Here is a 16,906-nt window from a genome sequence, read left to right on the forward strand (position 1 = left end):
AATCACATTCCCAACTTCCTATACCCCCTCTTGCAGCTAGATATGAACAATTATTTGCTGTGTTCACGTCGGCAGTAACTGACATCAAACGTTGGTTGATCATTCTTAGATTGAAAGTTTACCACGATTAGATATCAAGAATAATCTTCAATCCAAATGTGGCGTGGTGCATGGTGCCATATAATGAGATTGTACGATGCTATTATAACAATGCGAATACGTGATGCTTGAATATCAAATTCTGAATGTCTAATCATATGAAGCAAAAAACTTGGATCCAAATGTGGCATGGTGTTTGCAGGCATGCGATTGTACAATATTTTATGACAATGTGATGCTTGAATATCAAATAAATTACAATATGGTGTGTTAAATATCAGCATCACCAGTAAACAACATGAAAAAAAATTTCTCAATTTATTTATCTACCTTTTGCAAAAGTGTGATTTTAATAAATAAAAAGCTACACAGGAGGAACACAATTGAACAAGATAAGGATCCTTCCGCTCTTGATATCATAGTCACGCCAAGATCTATGACAAGTCTAAAATTCATAGTACAAACTCCACATATTCCACAAACAAGTGAAGTTCATTCTTTCATGACAGTTCTTTTGGTTCCAAGGCAGCAATCTCTCTTACTACTTGAGCTTTGTCTGCCTCAAATTGTTCATCCTCTGCAACAAACATTTCATGGAATGTAAATATGGAGCTCACAACTACAAGTCATGCATACCAAGAGATATGCTACCTACCTTTATCAATTTTAAAATCAGCAAACAGCCGTAGAAGTTTGCTTCTATTTGCGACAAGTATGCCCACAATGTCGGCAGGTTTATTTTGGTTAGCAGCAAATAGCTGTGAACAAGAAAACTTGTCAGTAAAAAGCTATGAAGGGGACCCCAGAAGTATAAAATTCACAATGGGAGGATGGACTGAACCTTGAAAACATGAAATGCTTCGATCTGGATGCTCTTGCTTGACTCCTGCAAATAAATCACATTATTTCAAAATTAGTTTGAGCGATTTCTTCAGACTAATATATCATCAAAGCTCATATAAAATATAAAAAGGTTTATGATATGCATCTTCAACCAGTATGAAAAGGAAAACCAGAAGAGGGATTTTAAGTTTTTGGAAGTGAGGGAGAGAAAATAGCATCAGCAACAAACAGTTTCGGAGAGTAAATCATACCCTGAGAAGATTCATCAGGATCCTCAAATTGTCTCTTGAGCTCACATAACGAGTCATTACAGCTGAATTTGACCTATCTAGCAAAATATCTCCTAACAGCTGAAATGAATTCAGAAGCTTCTTCAGCATATATCATTGCCATTAAAGTTATAATTGATCAACAAAAAACCCAACTAGACAGCTTATTTCAAGAAGTTAATCAAAATAGAGAAGAGGTACTTTTATAAGAAACCAATAACAGAGTAAAAAGGGACCCAAATTCAGACATCATACTATAAAAAAGACAGACCGTGTGCAACATTTGACATACCTTGACAGCTTGTCGTCGGGTAATGTAATTTGAGGATTCCAGCAGCTTTGAGTTATATTCCGCAAAGAACTGGTTGAAGATTGGAGACAACCAAGATCAAGTTGTAACACAAGCAGCAACATACAGTAATCAAGAAAGAAGAGTTTCAAATAACAAACGAAACTTGTATCGTTCTTTATTAATTCTTACCTCTCTTTTCACTAAACTGCTTTTATTATTAATTATACAATACATAAACTAGGACCAATATATTTATTGTTTCTGACATGCATATTCTCAATGATGAACACTGGTGCACACCCATGCATGTATACCCAGAAAAAAAAATGAAGAGCCCTTACCCAGTCATAATTCTTGGATAAAAAATCTGCTACAGTAGATTTATGCCTTGTCATGAGTTCCTGCAGGAAGACGTTACAAGACATCAGAATGATACCACTGCAACACTTTAGATACAACATAAAACAACAATGGCAGTAATTGAAAGAACTACAAGATTTTAGAGGCGAAACTAGTGCAACATTTCGACATGCAGACAAGAAATGTTTTCAAACAAGATGTTAAGTTTAACCAGCTGGCCGCAAACAAGTGCAAAGCACAGGCACACAATTTCACAGGTAGTAGGTTGTTTGAGTCAATATAAGAAGCCTGTGGAACAGATGTATCATTCATAAAGAATTCTTTAAGATTAACTCAACCTTAAAAGTTGCAGCAGCATCTGCAGCAATATCGAAATTTGGAAGCTGTATGTAGTCAAAGAACTTCTTCATGTGTTGAGATTCCAAAACATATCTGCATTCAAACCCGCAAGTTCAAAAACTAGTTTTTGAGAGATAACATAAATTAACTACTACTGGGTGGATAAAGCTCTGAGCTCAAGCTCATCAAGATCCAAAGGATACACAATTTATGATAAACCAAGTTCAGGAGTTATCAAGATACTAACGCCACAGTCAAATCAGGAGCGAACTGATGAATCAAGTTTACTCTGTTCACCTTGCAACACTTTGGTGGCGTATGCACTCTCTCAACATCGCACCATAATGTAAAGCCATGTCTGTGTTTCCATACCTGGTCGAAGTAGAATTAAATAATTAGATAATTAACAAAATATATTTAATCAAGACAATTTTAAACAGCACCTATTCTTTCATAAAAAGTATAAATTTCCATAAAAGTAAAACAGCTTAGGACAACTTGATGATTCATTCACAATGTAAGATAATGTTTCCTTCCTAATGAGCCACTTTAAATAAAATGTTACTGAGAACCAAAAGGTGCAAACTATTATGCTTTCCGATAAAAAAAACCCACAAAGAATGATGCAAAGCAAACGAGGAATGTTAGGGAAACATCTTTTCACAACCACTCACTGCAATCTTAAATATAACATTCAAAAAGCATAAACGAAACTTCTTTATGCAGTCATCACTCATCACACAAAAGAACCTATAACTGATCTCACCCATGAATTTCACAGATATTAAGTGTTAAGATGCAGCATACATTTATTTCTATATTGAATTTGAGTATGTAGTTCAATAATTGAAAAACGGTATATACATCGTTATTCAGAGACCTAAGGTGCACTATTGAAAACCAGCATCATAGACAATTTACTAAATGAGATGGGTGCACAAGTAACCAAAATCCTTTGGAATAGAGTCTCACCCTTGGATCAAAACATCCATTAAATCAATATTAGCTTCCAAGTAATCGGATGCGATCAACTTGGAGTGAACCTGTTGCCTCTGTAGATTGGCAACAACCTGAGTGGCATCTTTCCTCGCCTACATCACAATCCCAACCACCCACTGAATTCAAATACAGCGCACAGAGAACAAAAAAAAAACACAAAGGCCTTGGATGCCTACCTCCAAGTTCAATTTGGGAAGACACATGATCAGAAGCCGCAGCGTGTTCTCCCTGAAGAACTCCTGTGTCAATTGAGCACAAGCTTCCGAAACAGGCTCCGACTCACTATTGCCGTACAAAATGCACTTCAACTCCCTTATGTTTTTCGAAAGCTCCGCCATCTGTCCAACACAATCCAAATTCCAACACATAAGAAAAAGGCTTGTTTTTGAATCCAAACATAACCCCAAAACCGAAACTTGCATGATCCCAACACAAACAAAACAAAACGAGATGGTTTCAGCTAAGCAGTTCTAATTGGATTGGATCCAGATTAATTGCAACACAATCCAATTGGGGGATTGTGAACGTTACAAAAAAGAGGATACCTTTTCCTCGCGCTTGCTCTCCCGAGAATCGGGGGCGGTGCGCTGGGCATAGATGAGGAGATCGCGGGTTTGGCGGACGATGTCGACCGGCGTGCGGGGCTTAGACTTGAAGAGACCCTTCATCCTCTGGCTCTGGCTGCCGGTGCTGCTGCTCTGGCTGAGGCTACGTCGGAGCTGCTGAGATAATTTCTGCCGCGGCGGCGTAGGAGGAGAGAGCCCCGTCACCGGCCTCGAGGCTCTCCGGTGTCCTCTCTGTTTAGACGCACAGATTCCTATTGTGTCTTCTTTGGTTTTGTGTTCGCGACAGGGTCGTAGGGGTTAGTTATCAAACTCTCTCTCTCTCTCTCTCTCTCTCTCTCTCGGTTTCTCTCCCCTTTCAACTTTAGCATCGCACCTCGATTTTACTATGTGGGATTATATCTCATTCTTTTCTTCTTCTTTTTTGTAATATATATCTCTGATTGTGGTATCCTTAACCGACCAGTCTTCACGATTGGTAGTTTGCTCCAGTTTAGATCCACCTCAACCTAGAAAACCTAACTTGGAATGATTTGTTAACATCGAGCACATCACTTGAAGAACTTGACTTGCCCTAGGTTTCATAACATAACACGTACAATTTGATGGTCGATTTTGTATCATCTTGTGCTTTGCTTAGTTTTTTATGTAATGAGTCATGAAACTTTACTTCAATTACTTGTTTTGTTGTCAGATTATGATATTAGCGTCACATTACAATCATATCTTGTGTTTTAGTGTTTTACCCATAAGATAATGTCGTGTTCACTCAAGTGGCTAGGGTGAGCGAGAAATTTGATTTTCGTTTTGTTTTAGCTAGATCTATATCATCTCTAGCATGTCGGTACATATGTTGAGTTGTAATCGTCCTAATCCACTTATTCATTAATTCATGATCCTTTGTGTCTTAGTCGTATCATACATGGTTATGTACGTACCATATAAAAGAGATTAAAATATGTTTGCAATGATTATGATTGTGTCAATTATTTCAATAATTGAGATAGATATGGTAACTCTTAAGTCACTAGGCATTTCATTCCCACTAAATCAGAGGCATAATCCAACAAATAATTGGATTTGATACAACCAATGAAAGTGATAGCCACTGGGTTATGCTGCATGGTTTCCTTACCTAGCTGTCAATGTCGATCATCAGCCTCTCCTTCGATGTCTATCATTTATTGAAGCGATAAGGTCGCACACTACTGGATGTAGTGCTGTACCCAATTTTGCATCATCGATCGTACAAGTAGCATTGCATTGCTTTACATGTTCATTCACATGCCTCCATTCCTTGGTGATATTTCCGCTTAATCTCCCAACCAAACACATGACTTCATTCACGCACCTGCATCGATCACCCTAGTTTCTGCTTTCCTTTTGGCTCTAACACGCACCTGTTTACGGCATCAAGCTCGATTAGAGCTGTGTTCCAAGGTTTCATTAGTATTCCGGCTTTCAGCTAGCGTAATTAGATCCATTTTACAGCTATAAGATATGCCCAGTATACCTGCAATCCAAACCTAACTGTCCAACCCGATAATTCTACGTTCAACAGTTACTACAGTGATTTGGTGAACAATATTAGTTGTTTACTTAGCGTACAATATTATAGAATCTCCGATCGATGTATAAACACAGAATGACAACCAAATGATGGAGTAACAATATATAAAACAGCGATATTTGTTTCTTTATGGAGATCACGGATAATCTCAAAAGGCTTTTCACGGACCAAAAGTACATGAAACTATGTAACAAGTGCTTCCTCCGAGTTAGGTTATGATCACAGGGAATTATATAGGACAACACAACCGATAGAGATCAACTGCAAGTGTCGAGCCCTCGACGGATCCGGGAATGAAGACTTATATATGCTGAATTCTCTCCAATCCATACTAGCATTGATTTTCATATCAATGGTTCGATTACTAACTTCGATTCATATTCTCCCTCAGTTAAGATTGTAGGATAAACCCCATATATTTTTCTTTCAAGATATACAATGCATGCATTTCCAAATAGGATAAAGTAAAGAAAACAACTCTCAAGAAAAACCGATCATATGAAAATAAAAGATATTAGATGCAGAAAATTCCCAGACAATACATCAAGAACATTGAGTCTGAATATTTAAATAAGCTATAGTATTCCTTTATTACAATAACGAAAAATAAAAGAAATACAGTAAACTTGAAGATACTGACATGACCGAATCACCGACCGGATTGGATCAACATGCATTGATTAATTCTTGACTTGATCGAAGGAGAGCAATTTTCTGGTATGCTCCCAAGCACGCTCATAAACAACGCCCTGGTACTTGGCCGCCGCCGACTTATCCTTGACAGCGAGGACGAGCCGGTAGTTCTGGCCGGCGACGACCTGGGTCTCGCCCTTCAACACGCTCTGTAACTCCAGCTTCTTCCCGGATTGCTTGTTGTACTCCGAAATCGCGAACTCGGCAATCTCCTTCACGTGGATGTCGTTGGTGTCTTTGATCGGGCTCCACCCGCCGGCAAGACCACCGCGTGCAGCGGCGGCCAGAGGAAGGAGGACGGCGAGGATTGCGAGGAGGCAGAATGGACGCATCGTGAACGTTGAAGTTGTGTTTGAATGAGAGGAAGAGAGAAAGGAGGAGAAAGGCGGTTTGGAGATAGGCCTGGTGGGTGGGACGATAACGGGTAAAGCAAGTAATGGAGCGTCGGTGCTATAAAGGCAGGCGCAGATGAATAGGAGATGTTGTACGAGTATCTACAAGACCTAAATTATCCACAGGCTCTCGGGTGTATATGGAAGGTTCCAGATTTTCTCATTAGTTGCACCCCGGTGTTTGGGATTTATTACGGTAGTGCCATCGTGTGAGTAACGTGTGCTAGATGGCTCGAGGCGGGAAGTTGGGGTAGTTAAGGAATTTGATGGATTTGGTGGCAAATAGTCAAATACTGTGATCAAGAAACGAGGGAGGGGGAGACTCTAGTTGTACTGTTGTAGTTATGGACATGGTTTTATTCATAAGTTGATACGAACCAAGAGACAAGATAAGGATGACTTTTTGGGGCGTTATAAGTAACTATGTAGTCCGTGACATTAACAATAATATATATCCAATTAGGTGCACTATTCAATGAGATTTTCTTCTCATGTATTTTGGACTGCCTAACTCTGGTCGATCTATGATCATCTTGTGTTTTGTTTGTTACCATTCTTTATCTTTGTATTCACGTTCTTGTGTTGCTAAGCAGTTGAGGACGCTTGAATCACAATCCAAGGTGCTTTGGTCAGGTGGGTGTGAAAGCCATTGCTGAGTTCAACAAGCAATCCTACTATCCTAGGTAGAAAATTAAGCTTCAAGGGACTGAATTTTTTTACCTTAGGTGGAATATTAAGCTTCCACATTATGTTTATCAGCTTTATTTGGAGGATTTACCATTTAAGGCCAGCCCCAAACAAAAATCACCATCTTGATCAGCGACTGGAGTGGAGATTGCCATGATCTGTTTCACCCTTAGGGGGCGTTTGTTACATGGGATTGGATGGGATTAGACTGCTTGTATAAGAAAATAAGTCTTTGTCCTATGTTTGGGGATTTCAGGGATATAATTTAATGAGCTTCCGTAAGCCCCGTGTCCTCAAAATACCGGCTTACACAAACCCCTCATATTTCATGGGTTTGTGTAAGTCCCGTGTTTTTCACTCTCTCTCTCTCTCTCTCTCTCTCTCTCTCTCTCTCTCTCTCTCTCTCTCTCTCTCTCTCTCTCTCTCTCTCTCTCTCTCTCTCTCTCTCTCTCTCTCTCTCTCTCTCTCTCTCTCTCTCAGTTACTTCGACCTCTTTCTTCTTCTTGGATGAATTGCTTTTCACTCTTACCTTCAACCCTTCTACCTATTCTTTTCTTTATCTTCTGGGATTTGCAATTCGTGTCTATGAGTTGCAGCTATTTGAAGGATTTGGTAACAATTTGACCATTTTGGTTTTCTGGGTGGCTTAAAACTGGTAAGAATCGATCAATTTCGTGTTTGTGGCTCTTTTTTCTTTTTTCTTTTTTGGGGTGGGATTGGAATTGTTATGATTCTTCTGATATGGAGTCATAGAAAGGTTTGATTAGTATAAATTCCAGATTCGCATTCGTTCTCATGTATGAGTGTTTTGATTTTGATTTTTTTAATTACAAATTGGGTGAATTTCATTATGATTCATCTCTAATTCTTGCTTGATATGGAAGACATCGCAGGTATGTAATTGATGCTGCTGACAGAGACATCGTTCCAATATCCCAAAGTGATCTACATGACCTTTTGATGAAACCTTCTAACATCTGCAGGTGTGCGTTCTTTGCCTGTTCTTGTTGTTTTTTCTGTTGTTAATCCTTGGTCTTTTGTCACCAAACATGGGTCATGTCTTAGTTAGCATAAGCCTAGCTAGGAGAGTCCAGGACTGTCATAGAAAATAAGGTGAGCATAGACAGTCCTGTGTAACAAACATACCCTAAAAGAACTAGAGAAGCTAAGCTTTGATTTGTCCCACTTATTCTTAGAGACCAAATCTTAAATAGAAGCATCCCAAGTAAGGGAGTTCTTACAGTACAGTACGTGCAAGGTTTGTATCTGCTCCTTGATTGATGTTCTTGTAGACAGGAAGTTATTAATTTATAAATCTGTACATGTCCAACAGTGCTATGATACAAATGAAACTGGATTTATATAGAAGTAGAGTCTAATTATCAATTAAGTATGTTATGAGAACATAATATATATATACAGAACAACAGTAAGAACAAGCTTGTGGTTTAGTAAGAATCAAGCATGCTGAAACAATCTATAAAGATAGAAAGCGAAACTTGTACTGTATATGACTGATGACTCAGTGAGGTGCTTATGGGCTCAAGGAAAAGCTCTCATGTGGTGCATTCGCTGAAGACAACAAGAATTAAACTTTCGGAATTGGCATTTCATATCGATCTATCAGACATCCATACTTACCATCGTGCTAAGCGGTAACAAAATGTACGCGCTACAAACAAATTGTTATAATTCTGTCAGATGACATTTTTTTTAACTACAAAGTTTGTTCGTTAAAAGTTGAAACTAGGTAGCTCAAGTATATGGCACAGTGAACATCAACTTGAGCAAAATCCCGAGCAATTAGATCTAATCCCATTAAACAATATACAGATCAACCTTCAAGCACAAATTCATCAGGGCAGAAGGAAAAAAAGAATAGAAAAAAAAATCATTTAAAATAAATCCAATTAAAAGAAAGTTAATGAGGAAACAGTCCTGTTGTCCCCGGAGCGGATTTGTTTGCGACATTAAGTAGCCTCTGAGGATTGGGCCGTCGTATTTGGCTTGGAAGTAGGCTTTTCTCTGGAAATTCAAGGCGGGTGTATTTGGGGTTTGGCCAAATAGACTGTCGCCGCCGGTGAAGTAGCCATTGTCGATGCCAAGTTCCGAGTTGGGAGCGTGGGAGTTGGGAACGACGTCGTTGCAGTGATGGGTGTACATGGAGTGAAAATTGGAGGGGAAGGTTGATTCGGGCCAAAAGGCTGAGGCTGCGGTGATGATGAAGAAGATGAGGAATAGAGTGAAGAGGAAATTAGGAGTCGTTGAAGGAGACATTGTGGGAGCCCTTCAACTGGGTTCCATTGGTGTGGACTGACTGGAGGGAGACCAGAGCTGATAGAAGAAGACAGTGGTTTGGTAATTGGTACCCCACCTTTTTTTTTCCTTCTATTTTTATTTTTTGTATTTTCAAGGAAATGAAATCTATATATATATATATATAAATATATATGCAGATGTCTTTGGGAATAAATACCCAAAGGAAATTGGTTTTTTACTTGTGCGATTAATCGCAAATTGGTAAAAGGAATTAATAGTTTTGACCACTACAAGTCTACAAAGGTGTTCGTTGATTGCTCCACAAAAAGAAATTGTGGTGTTCGTCGAAACTAGCTGGAGTATATGGCACAGTGAATATGAACTTGAGCAAAATCCCAAGCAATTAGATTTAGATCTAAGAATCCAATCAAGCTATATAGATGTTTAATAGAGAAAATTTCATCTAAATAAAAAAAATAATTAAAAACATCATTGAAAGCTACAAAAAATATTTATAAAATGAACTAGTAAGTATCCAGTTACTTAAACAAGCTTAGACGGTTTTGTCTTTTATGTAACTCCGACGACTATCAAGAAGCTTAATATACCCCTCTAATCCTTCCCCTCTCGCACATAATATCATTGGTTTCATGACAGCAGACAAACAAATTCTCTTCCACGAATTAGGTAACCATGAAAGCGTCTTATCTAGAGTTTGCACCGTGATTATTTCATACACTTTGGACCTAGTGGTCTCTAGTTCCTCCTTATATTGCCGGAGTTCAACTCTGAGTGCTGCCGAAAATTTGTCTACTAAATTCTTGAGTTCACATTGTGAGTGTGTCAAGTGAAATTTCAAAATTTCTATTTTCAAGTTTAAACTCCTTATTCCCTTGTAGAATCTTAAGTAATGATGGCTCATCTCCTTCAACCTCTCCTCGTTTAAGTTCTCAGCTTTCAGTAAAGCCAATCTTTCTGAATTGTAGGCTTTGATTTTCTCCAGTTGTATCCCTGCCAAATTGGCCAGCCTAGAAATATCAACATTCTCATCATCAAATAATTTTGTTGTTGATTGCAGTGTTGGTCGTAAGTAGTCTCGATGACACTTTTCGTATGCCTCCTCCTCTTCATGCAACGTTGTCATCCACAACATAGAACAGATCAAAACGCCTTCAGGGTTGAATGAATCAATTAGATTCACAACTTGAGCCTTTAGAGTCTCCACAACCTTTTGTTCACGAACAGGAGGCCTATTCATCCCTTTCAAAAATTTGATTTCTTCTGGATCTAATTCCGCGACAGCGACGAGTTTCCATTCAACTTCTCTCACATACATAGGCACTCCTTCCCAAAGCTCGGAGTATTGGTCATGATAGCTCTGATGATTTTCATGATGGTTAACATCAGCAGAACGAGTCTTGTTCTTGTAGGAGAAACAATTCATTGTTTGATCACCGATATTGCTTGAATACAATCAACTCTTACAAGCAATACTCAAAGATACACATCATTCATCGATAGGAGCCTCTTTATATATATAGAGAGTTGCATACTATGGTTATGGTAGGTACTGAGAATCATATCTTTAGATAATATAGTAAACTTATAACTTCCCTAAACCTACTTTTGCTATTCCTATTCCTATTTGTTACAGGCCCAAACGCACACAAAGTCATAAAAGTGTACTAACCTATTTAGGAATAGCCTATTACTAATTTAATTAGTTGATCAACTTGATCTGTACTCGTTTTTACTTTGTTTTATGGGTGGGCATAAAAAACAGAAATTCAAATCCCGCCCGATCCCATCCCAAAATTCATGTGGACGAGACGAGACGAAGGTCTAAAAACTTTCGTCCCGTCCTGATCCTGTCCCGTTTCATAATAGTGGGATGGGACGTGGGACGAATAATTTTTATCCCGCTTCGTCCCGTTTCGTCCCACCTTTAATGAAAACTTAAAAATTCTTATATATTTGTATCAAAATGAAACTAATTTATGTTCTTAATAACTCTAAAATTATATCAACTCAAATAATAATGGTAAATTATAATATTTTGAACATAATATGCATATTTTTTGTTAAAATTTCATTATTGAATGTTACTTTGTTATGAAAAAGTAAAAATATAGGTTTTTATTTAACTTCATAGGAATGTGTGATTTGTCCCGTCCCAACCGGGATTAATCCCGAGTGAGATGCATTCTTAAAAACCCTCGTCTCGTCCCGATTCAAAATAGTGAGACGGAACGTGGAATGAGCCCCGTCCCGTGCTCACCCCTACTTTGTTTGTTGAGATTTGGCTCCTGCTTATTGGGTTTCTGGGCTTGTCCCTTATTCATTATTGTATATAGCATGTACTCCATGTAGCCCCTGTTTTTTTTTATTATTATTTTTTATGAACGAGGGAATCTCCCCTGTTTAAAATCTTGTTTTCATTATTTCCAAACTCCATAAATTATTGAGTTAATTTCATGCGCGTCCACACTTTCATGAGAACCTGTATCAACTGATGTTGTCGAATCCTGTCGAAAAAAAAAACGACGTAGAATCACGTACAAGGTTGATCGCTCGATTGATGTTGATTTTTTCTCAGGTTTTGTTATCATTAGATTAAGTATGATATCGATTTGAACTTCTGCCTACATTTTTTTTCTTAAGAAACTGAATTTCTGACTGGGAGGATGTTTATTTTCAACCATCCTACCAGAACTTCATTTGAGGGTCTAGATAATATTTTGTTTTGCATACAGTTAAATTCAAATATCCGAGTACAATTGGAGTGTACTGTGATTTTTCCGAAAGAATCTTTTATACATTAGATAAAAAACCATCGGAGCGTACAGTAATGGTTAATCACTTCGCATATAATAAGATAGAAGTTTTCTCCGAGCATTGCACACTTTCTTAAAGGTAAGATGTCAAGCTCCTTAAGGACTGATTGAATCATTTTTCCCCAATAAGAAACTTTGACCTCTAAGATCCAATAATGTAAATGAACAATGAACTTAATAAACAACTGTAGATAATTTCTGATGTTTGCTTAAGTTTGATCATCTTAGTTATTATATAACTGTGGTTAATTTGTGCTAGTTTTGTCCGCCATTCACTTCTTCTTGCTAGTTTTGCAACCATGTACAGTTTCTGAAAGTTTACTTTCTCACCCTTATTCCATTTTTATCTATTGCTTTTTTTTAGCAGATTTTTATCTATTGCTTTTCATCAGTGCATTTGCTTGTGCCGTAGTTTATGCAAGAGTAGTGGACGTTATAACATTCATTTTCAAGTCATGCACTCATGCAACTCTTGCATTTGTCCCGAAAAGAACGGCTCCTGCAGTAGCCAAAAGTCCAAAACTAATCAAGGACATAAATACAAAAAAAGTGCATGCTGAAATCCAAACGATGTGGATCAATTTATCAAAATAGAAGGCGATTTAGTGAATTTATCAAAATCCCGAGCAATTAGATATGAGAATGGTTAAACAGTAACAAGCTTGATCTGTGGACTAACTGTATCGATATTATCTAAATTTAGTCACTTCATAGGTATTTGTTTTTAATCGCAAAAGGTCTCGGTATAATTGGGTATTATCCACACACTTATTTTATTTGTCACTTATTTGATGTGTTACCTATCCTCTCCAACACGCTTTATCACATGCAACCTAATTTTTAAGTATGCACGTGACATATTAATATCCCACAACTAGGACGAAATAAACCAAGGTTAAGTAACCAACGATACTTGGTGACTATCCAATCGGAACCCTCCAATGACATGATAATAACACCCATCTTGGGCTCATGACAAAGTGACACCAAACTCGGACCCACAACAGATTGAAAGTGCGACTAGAAAATGACCCGCTCTGATACCATGTTAAACAACGACAAACGTGGCCCGTAGACCAATTGTACCTATATTGTTCTAATTTAGCCATCTCACAAGTGTTGGGTTTTAATCACAAAATGCCTCGGTACAATTAGGTATTATCCACTCACTTATAAACTTTATTTTATTTGTCAATTCTTAGATGTGTGTCTCTCCAATCCCATCAAACAATACAGATCAACCTTTAAGCACAAATTTATCAAAGCATAAGAGAATAGAGAAAAAATCATTTAAAATAAATCCAATAAAAAGAAAGTTAATAAAACATCATACAGGAAAACCTATCTATGCATGGCAAATACTAATAAAATGAACTAGTAAGTATCAAAGGTCCAGCTAATTAAACAAGCTCAGACGGTTGTCTTTCACATAGCTCCGTCGACTATTCTTGAGCTTCATATACCCTTCTAATTCTTTTAGCCTCTCACACATGATAAATGGCTTGATGCCAGCCAGTAGACAAACAAGTTGCATGTCTTCCACGAATCAGGTAACCATGAAAGGTCAGACAAGGTGGATTGCATCCTAATTATCCGATACACTTTGGAACTGGTGGTCTCTAGCTCCTTCTCATATTGCCGAAGCTCACTTTCAAGTGCTATCGAAAATTTATCCACCAAAGTTTTGAGATCAGTGTGTCAGAGAAATTTCAAAATTTTGATTTTCAAGTTCAAACTCCTGATTCCTCTGTATAATCTTTAGTGATGGCTCATGTCTTACAATCTCGCCTCGTTTAACTTCTTCTCAGCTTCCAATAAAGCCAATTCTTCTTAATTGTAGGCGTTGATAATCTCGCGGCCAACATCTCATACACACTGGTCAAATAATGCCGATACTCTTTTATTTTAGCCACCGGTGGAGTTCAGGTATGAGGTTTTCAAAAAAAGGATTGACATTAATGTGTCTGGTATCGGTGACAAGAAACTTATTCTGCCAGCTACTGTGGTGTGGCACAAACATTGCCTGAATGTTGGACAGAAGAGTAATCATGTGTCCCTGCATGAGAACAACAACCATCACAATAGAGATGAATTGGAGCACATCAGGGTGCTTCTTCACATAATAGAGCTGCCAGCCCACAAAGACACATGCAAGGGTGTTGGAAATGAGAACCATAAGATTCTCCAAGTCCATTCTTGACATGGACTTTGCAGCGTGTCTTTCAGACCAGTACTGTAACCCCATCGGTTCAAAATAAAGAGGGTCTGACTGTCTCGTTGTGCTTGCAATAGTTCCGTTGACAAATCTTTGTTTCCTGGAATCCAATGGACAAAACTGGAGACTAATATTGATAGCACAGTCTAGCTAGTATATCGTTTTCCATCAGTTCTTGATCTTTTGAAAATGCATGCCTACATGCTATCATGCAAAGATAACCGTTATCTCTATTGTATATTCCTTCAGCTGATACTCTTGTAGAACCTTCAGCTGATACTCTTGTAGAATCCGAGGAACCCTTGTCAAAGAAATTGAATCCATCAGTGAATCTGAAGATTAACTCATAGCTCATATTCACCACACTACTTTGGTCACCATCCACAAACAATGGGAATAAATGAGCGCCTCCAGTCTGCCCCGTACCATTTCTCACTACCATATGAAGGTTCATTTCTGCTGAATGCTCATCAGGGTATTTCTTTCCCTTTCCTCCCCTAGTTTTCACATCACACAATTTCTTCACTGTGTCATACTCAGTGAATTCATACATGAAAACTACCACGCCCGTTGACTGTTCGGATAGTGTGTGAAATCCAATATCACCCACCGTTCTATTGCTCCAGATATGCCCAACAATTCTAGCCCTATTCCTTAGAGACAACCTTGCAGGAAAAGTAAAGTCGAGTCTAGTCGAACAATCTCCCACAACAGCATTAGTTAATGACTCTGTAAAGTTCAAAATCCGGCACGCAACAACTAACATACGATTCTCCTTGTCAACCCATTCCCCTTCAGCGATCAAAGTTGTTCTAGGTTCCAAGGGGAAGCTATACCCTTCACTAACGCTCGAGTTGAGGAACCTCAGCAACATCTGCATCTTCCCATCTTCACACCAAGTCTCAGAAACCAACATTGTTGATACATATCCAACATCTCCCCCAACAAGATTTCCGTAACCACTCTCATACTCCAATTCATAATTTTCAACTCTAAAACCACCAATAAGTTTGCATACACTCTGTATCGAACCACCCAGTTGTTCCAGAGATAAGCTATCCATACCCAAACTCTCCCCTCTATCAGAACCCACCAAGGAGTCGATGAATGTGGGCTGATAACCAGACTTCTGAGATAACCCCAATATTGAGATAAGTCCCAAAGAGCTCACATCAGTATCATTCTCACCAGACACGAACTCTAGAGTCCCCGTCACTAAACTATCGAATATGCTCGAGTTTTTGGGATATTTAAGCTTCAGAACAACACCTACAGACCCGCCTCCAACCATACAAAGCTTGCTAACGGAATCTGAATAGTGCCCGTTGAGAGAAAACAGTCCTGTTGTCCCCGGAGCGGATTCGTTTGCGAGAATTAAGTAGCCTCTGAGGATTGGGCCGTCGTATTTGGCTTGGAAGTAGACTTTTCTCTGGAAATTCAAGGCGGTTGTGTTTGGGGTTTGGCCGAATAGACTGTCGCCGCCGGTGAAGTATCCATTGTCGATGGCAAGTTCCGAGTTGGGAGCGTGGGAGTTGGGAACGACGTCGTTGCAGTGGTGGGTGTACAAGGAGTGAAAATTGGGGGGGAAATTTGATTCGGGCCAAAAGGCTGAGGCCGCAGTGATGAAGAAGATGAGGAATAGAGTGAAGAGGAAATTATGAGTCGTTGAAGGAGACATTGCGGGAACCCTAACCCTAGAGGATGATGATGAAGAAGAACTGAGAACTGGGTTCCATTGGTGTGGACTGGAGGGAGACCAGAGCTGATAGAAGAAGACAGTGGTTTGGTAATTGGTGGTACCTACTTTTTTTTTTTTTTCAAGGAAATGAAATCTATTATATATATATATATATATATATATATGTGTGTGTGTCTTTGGGAACAAGTTTTGTAAATACCCAAAGGAAATTGGTTTTTTACTCGTGCGATTAATCGCAAATCGGTAAAAGGAATGCAAATAGTTTTGACCACTACAAAGGCGTTCGTTGATTGCTCCAAAAAAAAGAAATTGTGGTGTTCATTGAAACTAGCTCGAGTATATGGCACAGTGAACATGAACTCAAGCAATTAGATTTAGATCTGAGAATCCAAACAAACAATATAGATGGTTAATAGAGAAAATTTCATCTAAATAAAAAATCCAATTGAAAGAAGTTATTAAAATATCATAGATGGAAACTACAGAAAATATTAATGAAATGAACTAGTAAGCATCCAACTATTTAAACAAGTTTAGACGGTTTTGTCTTTCACGTAGGTCCGACGACTATCAAGAAGCTCAATATACCTCTTTAATCCTCCTACTCTCGCATCTAATATTATTGGTTTCACGATAGCAGACAAACAAATTGTCTTCCACGAATTAGGTAACCATGAGAGCGACTTATCTAGAGTTTGCATTGTAATTATTTCATATACTTTGGACCTAGTGGTCTCTAGTTCCTCCTTATATTGTCGGAGTTCACCTCTGAGTGTTGCCGAAAATTTGTCTA

The 16,906-nt window shown here is 38.4% G+C and overlaps 3 protein-coding genes across 3 annotated transcripts; all 3 read right to left on the reverse strand.

The window, feature by feature from the left end:
* Positions 1 to 335: 335 nt before the first annotated feature.
* Positions 336 to 4,122, reverse strand: LOC126785740 (putative MO25-like protein At5g47540). Its single transcript, XM_050511369.1, has 11 exons — positions 3,747 to 4,122; positions 3,378 to 3,539; positions 3,175 to 3,293; positions 2,500 to 2,574; positions 2,202 to 2,295; positions 1,845 to 1,904; positions 1,504 to 1,572; positions 1,194 to 1,292; positions 941 to 985; positions 755 to 857; positions 336 to 676 (listed from the first exon to the last, which is right to left on the reverse strand). The coding sequence occupies exons 1-11, from the start codon at positions 3,867 to 3,869 to the stop codon at positions 600 to 602; spliced, it is 1,026 nt and encodes a 341-aa protein (XP_050367326.1). The 5' UTR covers positions 3,870 to 4,122; the 3' UTR covers positions 336 to 599.
* A 1,709-nt stretch (positions 4,123 to 5,831) lies between these two features.
* On the reverse strand, positions 5,832 to 6,509 carry LOC126787918 (cysteine proteinase inhibitor 1-like). The gene has a single exon (XM_050513838.1). It carries the CDS (start codon positions 6,357 to 6,359, stop codon positions 6,015 to 6,017), a length of 345 nt encoding a protein of 114 aa, XP_050369795.1. The 5' UTR covers positions 6,360 to 6,509; the 3' UTR covers positions 5,832 to 6,014.
* Positions 6,510 to 14,541: 8,032 nt separating this feature from the next.
* LOC126789413 (uncharacterized) lies at positions 14,542 to 16,092 on the reverse strand. The gene has a single exon (XM_050515562.1). It carries the CDS (start codon positions 16,090 to 16,092, stop codon positions 14,542 to 14,544), a length of 1,551 nt encoding a protein of 516 aa, XP_050371519.1.
* Positions 16,093 to 16,906: the final 814 nt, after the last annotated feature.

This window comes from Argentina anserina, chromosome 3 (genome assembly GCF_933775445.1).
Source record: "Argentina anserina chromosome 3, drPotAnse1.1, whole genome shotgun sequence".
Lineage (NCBI taxonomy): Eukaryota > Viridiplantae > Streptophyta > Magnoliopsida > Rosales > Rosaceae > Argentina > Argentina anserina.

Excerpts from the sequence above, each read along its gene's own strand:
- LOC126787918 (XM_050513838.1), bottom strand. The coding sequence starts at position 6,359 with ATGCGTCCATTCTGCCTCCTCGCAATCCTCGCCGTCCTCCTTCCTCTG.
- LOC126785740 (XM_050511369.1), bottom strand. The coding sequence starts at position 3,869 with ATGAAGGGTCTCTTCAAGTCTAAGCCCCGCACGCCGGTCGACATCGTC. Across the intron at positions 3,540-3,746 it reads AGAGCAAGCGCGAGGAAAAG|ATGGCGGAGCTTTCGAAAAA; the intron begins GTATCCTCTTTT and ends TGTGTTGGACAG. Across the intron at positions 2,296-2,499 it reads CGCCACCAAAGTGTTGCAAG|ATATGTTTTGGAATCTCAAC; the intron begins GTGAACAGAGTA and ends GTTTGAATGCAG.
- LOC126789413 (XM_050515562.1), bottom strand. The coding sequence starts at position 16,092 with ATGTCTCCTTCAACGACTCATAATTTCCTCTTCACTCTATTCCTCATC.